The 9,980-nt window shown below is 35.9% G+C and overlaps 1 protein-coding gene across 5 annotated transcripts in view; it reads right to left on the reverse strand.

The window, feature by feature from the left end:
• LOC124168373 (cullin-3-A) overlaps positions 1–9,930 on the reverse strand; it is a 47,317-nt gene extending 37,387 nt beyond the window's left edge. The window contains exons 1-4 of one of the 5 annotated variants that reach the window (XM_046546584.1): positions 9,030–9,930; positions 8,253–8,458; positions 7,207–7,404; positions 339–524 (exon numbers count right to left, since the gene is read on the reverse strand). In XM_046546584.1, coding sequence (XP_046402540.1) covers positions 339–524; positions 7,207–7,404; positions 8,253–8,309 — 441 coding nt within the window. In that variant the 5' untranslated portion in view covers positions 8,310–8,458; positions 9,030–9,930. Of the gene's footprint in view, positions 1–338; positions 525–7,206; positions 7,405–7,723; positions 7,918–8,252; positions 8,459–8,578; positions 8,751–8,773; positions 8,985–9,029 lie in introns of those variants that run through there. The other 4 variants (XM_046546583.1, XM_046546585.1, XM_046546586.1 and 1 more) reach the window with 4 other exon arrangements.
• Between the last annotated feature and the right edge of the window lie 50 nt (positions 9,931–9,980).

Here is a 9,980-nt window from a genome sequence, read left to right on the forward strand (position 1 = left end):
GAATTTGGATTTTTCAATGAGTAGGAGTAGTTTCAAATCAACTGTGAATTTAAGTGCATCGAAAAATCTCTTATCATACTAAATGTCAAAGAAAATGAGTAGAATTGAGTATAATTTGTATTCAGTTGTAACCTTGTCACTCGCCTAATTCTATTAAAATTATTTTTGCATTGAGGTGTATTAGTGCGCTGTGAGAGAGATGAAACTTTTTTCTGGACAATCAAAATTTATGTATATTATGTGAACAAATTTTTCTTCCAATGTACTAGGAGAACATTAAATACATAAACAACCAAGTTAACTAGGCCCTCATTTAAAATTAAGTCCGCAATGCATACCTGATCTCTGAAGATGTTAAGCCCAAGATGATATACATTGTCTACATCATTCTGCTGAACATAAACTCGATCCATGTACATCAAGATGTCACGAATCATCACCATGGATGTCTGATGATCATTCCAGGCAGCGTTCAATGTTTGTAAAAAATTGTTATGAAGTGACTTGAGCACCTCCTCCCGAACCTGAAAGAATTTAAAGTAGCTATGTTTTAAAAAAATAAAGGTTTTTATCATTTAAATTTATACCAATATAAATGCACAGATGGAATAGTACTAGGAAGTCTTAATGAAGGCAAGGTTAGGAATCTGGACAAAAATGCATTCCTAACCTTAATGGATATCTTCCTACTCACCCCATCTTCCAACACTAACCTCTCTCTCTATACCTTGTATTAGGGAAGTGCATATGACTACACCACAGAGAAGTGAAACCCATTGCACACACTAAAATAAATTTCTGTGGAAAATACAAGTTTTGTTCTTCACTTGTAAATACTCAACATTTCCACAAAGAAAATTCTGATGTCATCGAGAGTATCTTTTATTTATGGCAACAAAGAGTGTGCTTGCGCCGAGAAGGACCTGAGTGAGATTAGTACAGATCCTGCCACATGAATTGCAATGAAATTTGCATAAATTGCCACAATTTAAGTCACACTGCACATGAATTTCACACTCGGAAATTTAAATGGATTCCAACTCCATTCTGAAATACGTATGTGCACACATTTAGAGCCAATCACAATAGAGTTTTAACTCCAGATTATCTGTGAGTAGATAATCTAAGCATGATTTCACCCGCCTCTAATTTTTTTTGAGGCCTTCATAAAAATAAAATGTGGTAAGGATGGAATTTCTTGGGGATCCCTAAACGGTAATGGTGAAGTTGGTGTACAGTAAACTTCGGCTTATCCTGGCACAAACCATCTGTGCTGCAGATAACCCATGCAAGAGTTCCACCATCTTTTAATGATTTCCTCGATCTTGAGAGAAATAAAAATCAGATGAAAAAACATTGAGATTGTCGAATTTTAATGCAAGGATTCATAAGGCTAATTATTTCCAAATAATTACCTTAAAAAACTTGATTATTTAATTTAATTTATACATTATTTGTATTTTGGAAGATTTCTTCGGCGGATAACCAATCATGAATTAAGATAATATTATCTATGGTCTTTGAATGCATTTCATATTGAAAATGTTCAATTACTGCCACGGCCTTGAATTGAAGTGCAAAATAATCTCTAAAGTGAAAGAGCATAAGCTGCTCAAAGAATGGTAAGGAACCATTTGAACAAAGAACAAAATGTTATGCCATAAGAAACAAGGATGGATATATGTAAAACAAATACAAATTGAAGAGATAGAAATAATATCTGGAATGGATATAAAATAGAACCAAAATCAGGGTATGTATAATCAAAGAGGAAAGTCCAGTAGAAAAGGATGACATGGGTGACATCATCATTCCTATTACCAGAAATAAGAGAGCTGAAAAGTGTGAAGATTTTAGGGCCATAAGCCAGATGATTCATACGTCAAAGATACAGACAAGAATCTACTGAATGAGAAGACAATGAAGAGCAGAAAACTTCCTGGATGAGCAACTGTTCAGATACATCAAGGGCAAAAAAGAAACAATACTGGCCCTAGCTGCCCATAGACTGGTTATAGGTAAGATAAAGTTGACAAAACAAATTTTGCATAGCATTTTTTGATTACGAGCAGCCCTTTGACAACTTGGATTGGAATTCAATACTTACAAAGAAATAGGAGTACTCTAAAATGACAGAAGAAATGTAATAAGTTTTCTTAACACGTTGTGTACGGATGGTGAGAATTCTCGTCATTTTTTTCCCGAACATTCCAGACGGATGACGAAGATTCTCGTCATTTAGGCGCGTCAACCTAAACAATTTTAAAGCGTACAATACCTATTCGTTAGTACGTTTACAGTTGTTCGTTATTCATAATGAATTGATGCATCATAATGCTTGATCGGGTAAAGTTATATTCTAAACATTAGCTTACCCCAGTACGCAACGTGTCATAAACCAAGAATCTTTGATAAAATCTGGATGAAACTATAAGAAACAAGAGTAGGGAAAGAAATGAGACAAGGATGTACAGTGTACTCTGTAAATTTTAATGTTTACACCAAGAAAGACATCAATTAAATCAAAGAGAAGGCCTCCGGCCTGTGAAAGTATTAGTATGATGTGATTATCAGGTGACATAAAATTCTTAGCCAAGACAGAAAAGGATTAGAAGAAGACTTAAATATGGAAATGACAATGGCTGGATATCAGCTATAAGCATTAAAAAGAAAACTAATAAATATGTATGCAGCAAAAGAGACGACACCAGGACAGACATTAAACTGGGAACATAAAAGGTGAGGAAAACAGATAAAAGGGTAGAATGCATTTGTGGTATTTCTAAACCAGTTTTTTTGTTTGTGCTGTGGTTTTTGATTCCTGATAAGTTGTAAAAATTTAAACAAAACTTTGGCTAGGTAAGTATTTTAAATTTCAACCAAAACCTCAAAAATTAAAAAGGAAGAAAATATTTAGGATACTAACTTTTACATTTGTATTTAGACGCTTTCATTGAGAAATATCAAGCATTTTTAAAATTTCATGAGTACTGCCTTCAGAATAATCTCTGAAATATTATGTGTAACAAGGAGAAAAGGTCTCAGATAATTGGGAGCTGGATAATTAAGAATGAACTGATTGTGAGATGATTTAAAATCAAGTTTCATGCACTTGTGAACATAAAATGATTCAGATAAGGATATGTTTGAGGTTGATGAGCAATCAGTACGATATGGGGATAATAAAATCGGGTGTAAATAATTTGTTGTCGGCATTGCTAAGGTCTTGGTAACTCAGTAATGAAGAATTAGAAAGCTATCCATTTCCTCAAAGGAAAATTTTTTAAAGTTCATCCCTGATTCTCTAGGAAGTTTTTTTAATTAATTTATAGATTTACTTATCCTCTACTGATTTTAAGAAAGTTTTCTTTTTGTGTCTTAAAAATGCTTTCCTTCTACAAGATATTTCCTATAGTACTTTCTCAGAGTATTATCTTCACTATATACCGCACCGGTAATAGATGATCCAGAAGCTGCTTAGAGAGTTTTTACTGTGCAACGTGCAATGCACCATTGCTTGGTGGTGGACTATTTCCCATAACTCTTGATGAGATCAGATACATATTCTATTCTCCATTAGCCTTTAAAGTCAAGTTTGCCATTTGGTTGAGCAATAACTGTTCTTAAAAAGGGAATTAGCATGTAAATCAGAGAAAATTTCTACAAACCAATGCGTTTATGCAATAGCAACTATGAGACTCTTGGACAACCAAATTTTCATTAGGCTTCTCACCTCCCATCTTGTATTGCAGCTATGAACTCATATTTAATACTGACACAAGTTAACCTTACACATAATTTTTCCTGCCTTCACCTTCCATGGGGAGCAGTGCCGATCCTATCCTTGGGCTATCACAGGGATAGTTAAAATATGTATTCAAAATATTCCTCCACCAATCATACCACTCCACGACAACACTCCTGTTCTTTCTGCCAATAATTTTCCTCCCTCCTTTTACCATATACTCTTTTCGTATTTTCAGAATATGTAACTATATTGATATGCAATTTTACATGCATTCACATCATAAGAATAAATGCATACCTTTTAATGACCTTCTAAGGGGAGTGTGAAAGACTAGTGATTTAAGGGTTTGGCTCCTGATTGAAGAGTTCTTAGCTCAAATCCCAGTATAAGCTTTCAGATGCCCTCAAATTAAAGAAAAGTGCAGGGTGGTCTAGGGAAAGAAACCCCGGTCCACCCCATGCCCAGACGTGCTGGTCCACAAGATGGATGTGCTGGGCAATATATAAACTGCAAATCTTTTTTAAATTTGTGCTATCATAATAATGACTATGCAACCTGGTTTTTTTTCCACAAGTCATGGAAAGTCCTCTTGTGATGGTATGGGAGGTACTATTGAACGAATAGCGAGGGAAGCCAGCCTGCAACGCCCAATGCCACGGCAGATCACAAATAGCAGCAGGATGTATGAATTTTGTAGAGGTAATACAAAAAACATCAACATCCATTACTTTAAGTCTAATGTTGTGGGTTGGTCACGCAGTAACCTCTTTGAAAGATCTACCAAGGCAAAAACAATTCTAGGCACAAGAAACTTCCATCATTTTGTGCCTTTATCGGAAAGAAGCGTCGCTGCAAAGTTCACTGGCTTGGATGACGAGTATAGCATTGTATTTGATTTTTGTTCTGAAACAGTGGATTTCCCAGATAATTTGGCTGTTGGTTCATAAGCAGCTTGTATTTACAGCAAGCAGTATGGTACATTCACTAGTGGAAGCTCTCAACCATGAAAAAGGTGATATTTCAGTTAAATTCATGACACCTTAAGGACCCTCACCTTCATTCTCTTGGCCAGAGAGAGATGTTTGATGTGTGCCACAAGGACACTTATTGGGTGTACTTAATTTCCCAGCAACCATAAGTTCTGGGAGGTCATACTACTTCTTTAGGGAGGGAGTGGCCAACATTCAAAAAATAATTTTTAATTAAAACTCCCTCAGCTCCAATGGTCCTGATAGCACGAAATTAACAGTCTTTGGGGGCGTACATGCACACGCTTGCTTATGCGTTTCCTACTCTACAAGCCAGTAGCATACACTATAGTGAGGTAATGCATGCTCCAATATAGTTTAATCATATTTAAGTAAACGCTTATCTCTCCTCTACATCATGTAATTTATATGTGCCTTGAAAAAGATAAGTACCATTTCTTCCCGTGACCAAGAATAAGTCTTTTTTTACTAAAAGAAATGCTGGACTCATGATTTTTTTCCTCAGGATCTTTGCTCATACATTAATGAATACTTAAAATGGAATCATGAGACTGTATTCACATGGCCTTTCCTTGTGGATGCTGACAACGAAAAATGGTACAAGCGAGATTTTTTTGTCAACTTCATTTTTTGCAGCTGAATTACTTCATGTGGGGAATATTTAATGATAATCTAGGGATCATTATGAACTACTTAACTCCAGAAAAAAATCATGACTTTTCATCAAACACTAATGGAGTTATGGATGAAAAATAAAAAACAGCCATGCATTGCATGTTGCAGCACTTTAGGGGGTCAAGCTCAAATTTCAATTGCTCATATTTCATAAAAAATCGACAGTTGGAGGCTAAAATTGAACACAATCTCTAATCATACCAGAATGTATGACCATGGTAAGTTTCATGAAAATCCGAGACAGTGGGTGTCAGGGCCTGGTTGATTTGAAATGGAATGACCCAGCAATCTATCTCCATCATCAGCGATCAATAATCCTAAGATTAGTTTGACGCATCTCTCCACTTAATTCTCCTTACAGATACATAATCTTTTAACACCCACATATTTCTTCTCTTTAACATTCCTCTCTGCCTGTTCCATTAACTATATTCAACATATTTCTTTTCCATTCTCCCCATCTACTTGTCCCTCGATGATTGTCTTCGTCAGGACATCTTGTCTCAATAAATGGCTGATTAGGTTGTTTCATCTTCTTATCAAGGTTTTCATGAGGCTTCTCTTCTAAGTTCCTCATAACTCACTCGGTCGATTCATTTGATCCTCATTCTTCTTTAGCACCACAACAAGGGAGACTCCACTCTTGATATCTCCACAACTGTCATAGTACATGCCAAAATCTTTATTTTCAATATCATCAAAGTCCCCACCGTTCAACTCCTTGAAATGCAATTCACTTAACTGTGCACCCACATCACATCCCAAATTCTCTCCACTTCAAATGGCTTCTTTCCTCAGTAAGTAATCTTCTGACATAACAAACAGTTTATCTCCAACAATACATCCATGCCTCCCCAGCAATTTAAATTTTCTTGATTTCATCTACCACTGATCAGGAATCTTTCATGTTAACTTATATCCAGGCTCACTTCACTTATAAAACACCAAAATAGCTGTGGTAATATATCTCTCACTATTCCAAAAGTGCTATTTGGGCTTCCAGCCCGGTGGTCTCCCTCCATTCTGCCACCCGGCTGGAAGCCTGAACAGCCCTTTTGGAATATATTTGCCGGGAAAGCATTAGATCTTACTATCTCTCACTATATCTCTCTCATTTAATAAATCAAGCTAAAACATAAATTCTTCCTTCCAACGTGTAATCAACATACATAATTTCAAAACCGAGAGCAAAAAACGCTCTCAGTTTTCATACAAAACGTTAGGCAAAAACACTTCATACAAAATGTTAGGCAAAATTCAGGTGAATTACGTCCTACGTTGGACCCTAAAAACCGAAATCTTCATCACTTCCATCCAGCAAATAAATATTAATAATGAAGAATATACTTTTCTTGGATATTAATCTCTGTAATGCATCTAACTTAGCCAATTTATATCCAAGCATTCAAAGCTGTCTCATAGTAAGTCATAAATGTTTATTTACATAACCTAGCCAATTGAGTTAGAAAATATATTTGGATTTAAACTGAGATTTCTAATTCTTTCAATCAAATCAATGGAATGCTCAAGTTCCAACATCTCCACTTCAACGTAGAAAGGTCAAATATTCAAATCGAAAATTAACTTAGATAGTGGTATAAGTTCTTTAGGCATTCTCAAATTGGACTTCACGAGGTCTATGAAAATATCAAGTACCTATTCACAGTGTCAAGCTTCCCTTATACAAGAAATTATTTAAAACTGAAGAATTTAAATTTTGGAAACTAGACCTGAATAAACAACAATCCCAAAGGATCTTGATTTCAAATATGCAAATTAAGTAACTATAAGTACCTTAGATTCCAAGTGCTGGGTGACCACTTCTTTCAATCCTGTGTACAGTCTTTCCCCATGTTTGTGGAGGACCATTGTATAAGCATTCCTGTAAAGTTCCTCAAAACTTAGGCCAGAATTGTTTTTCCTCTGAATTTCTTGAATCGCATTTTTTAAGAGAGCCCAAATGTTCTCCACATACTTCTCATCCATAGTCATCTAGAAAATTAAAAAAATATATTAACTTACGGCCGAGGTCACATATGGTTTCCTCTTTTATCGTGATACTGGTGGTCACAATCACTTGGTATTAATAACAGGTATAGCAAACTTAGTAAAGCAACCAATATAGTAAATTTATCTTAGAAAAACAAAGAGGGAGAAAAAGACATAATTACACATGATTTTTCAAATAGACCCGTTGTTCCGAAGGTGAACCCAGAATAAGCTAATAATTTTAAAGTAATTGTTGTTGTCAAGTAAAATATAATTATATTTAAGATGTAAGAGATGACGATAATTTATGCTAATTCCGTACCGTGGAGTCCAACTCGCATTTGAAACGAGAGAGCATGTAAGTCGGTTTCCATTGCGTCCATGCTTCAAAAGATTGGTTCATCAAAATATCAACACCGTAACACTAACATAAATCACTTCGGTAGCGGATTTTGAATTGCAGTAAAACCACAATATTTCATTAAGACTAACGGGCCTAAACAAACTACAGCCACAACAATAGAGTATTGACATGAGTTACTAATACCAAGCACCAAATACTTTCAAGATACTATGATTTATTTTCCGACACAAGAGGTGAAATAAACAAAACCCAAACATATCAGATCTCATTCCTGACAATCACACTTATTAGCAGATGTACCCTAGATTTCTGAGGATAAACAAGAGTCATTACGACAGAAACGTTAAAAAAAGGAATGCAATGTCACGGGTAAGCAGCTTCTGCATCAAAATCGGAAAGTATTGCTGTAAATGGCATTGAAACATACTTAAAATGGAACATATGATCTCTTACAGCTAGATACGCCTTTTAAAAGGGGATCACTTACCGGGAAAGCCCTGATTCTCATCTTCCCTTCTTTTTTAGGAAGCCCACTTTTCATCATTTTCGCCTCTTCTCTTTAACAGTTCTCTGTAGAAAACATAAGACCACAGCTCACAACATCAATTATGGCTCGGGGAGCACTGGAGCTTGTTGACTATTTTGGGTTTTCAGCATACATTACAGGTCTTCAGCTAAACTTCAAGCTGAAAACTAAAAAAACACATACAACATGAATAAGGCACAGTAAAATACACAGATGTCGAAACAACCTGTCTATCATGAACTGTAGTCGAGACACGAAACACCTAAAACAATTCAGCTGAAACACACATTACTCGTCATTTCGTACATCAGAGTTGATTGAATAGTTGTAACTCAATTAAAATGCTATTTCCACAATCACAGAAGGTTAAAACGAAGATCTCTTAGGAGCTATAGAACATTTTCTCATCAAAAATTTTAGTCCGAATCCTCTGTATCACACGAACATAGCACGTTCGCCAACTAATAAAATTAAAACAATACCTTCAAGAAAACTTAACCGCGACTAAAATTATTTCCATTGAACCTTATTTCGAGGGGATAACAAAATTGCCACAGAATAAAACTTTTTCACAGTTTCCGTGTTTTGAGCACATCAGTTGGTGTTGACACAAAATAAGATGGAGTGGCCATACTGCTCAATATGTAATATATTTTACGAACACTGAATTATAAATGTTTTAGATCTACAAAAATTGCTACCGAGAATTTTAACAATTAAACCAGTTATAAAAAGTACCTTTGTCCGTTCTGGAGGTCGTTTTATGCCACTGATTACGAGTTGAGTGTTCTGACAACAGCGCTTCTGTGGACATAAACGAAGTCATGTCAATATCACCCAGTCATGAATAGGTTGAGAATCGATGGTCTGTTTTAGTCACTTTTGGAGATGCAAAAGTGGCGATTATTTAGAGAAATTGCTGTTAAGAGTTAGGAATTAATATCCACCAAATTCGGCTGTTAGCAGGAAAAACTTCGTGGCAGGACCAGGCAAATCTTATGACAAGTGCTGGTGATTTAGCATTGCTGTTTAAGTTATATATTGGTCGTAATGACTCCTCCCTCCCGTTACCATCATTACGCAACGTACGTTCTTTGCACAAAAACACAAATTTGGTAAATGAGAAGTGAAAATATTGATTCAATCAGAAGTAACATCGTCCAAATGCCTGTAGCTTAGATTGCTGTCTCTAGAATAAATCTAACATGGAGGATGTTTCTCCGAGGATCTTTGGAACTGAATGAAGATGATCGGGGATTTCGAGTATAGACGATGCCCAAGGCAAAGATAGTTCCCTAAGGTTCTCCACTAGCAATATTGAGCATTGATAATACTGATGCTACGGAAACCATTCCAATCATTTTGTGACCTAATTGTGGACAAGTTGCCCAGTAGGCAGTGTGAGGGATTTTGGCAGGCTTTCGAAAATTTTCTACACGATTATGGCGGCTATCGTAATTATAAGCGGAGCGAGTTAGGAGATTATGCCATCGAAGTAATGCTGCCAGTACCGTGGTATCATCTTGGATAAAAATGGGTGGGAACGGTCGAATTACAAGCGGTCCACTAGAGTATTCAGTGTGAGAGATGTGTGCTCCTCATCTTGTGGGGGAATTAATCTTTACAGAAGATTAAAAGCATCTTCGCATGCTGATTCATGATTGCAATTTATTGAAATACATTCTTGTT

Source organism: Ischnura elegans, chromosome 11 (assembly GCF_921293095.1).
Source record: "Ischnura elegans chromosome 11, ioIscEleg1.1, whole genome shotgun sequence".
NCBI classification, from domain to species: Eukaryota; Metazoa; Arthropoda; class Insecta; order Odonata; family Coenagrionidae; genus Ischnura; species Ischnura elegans.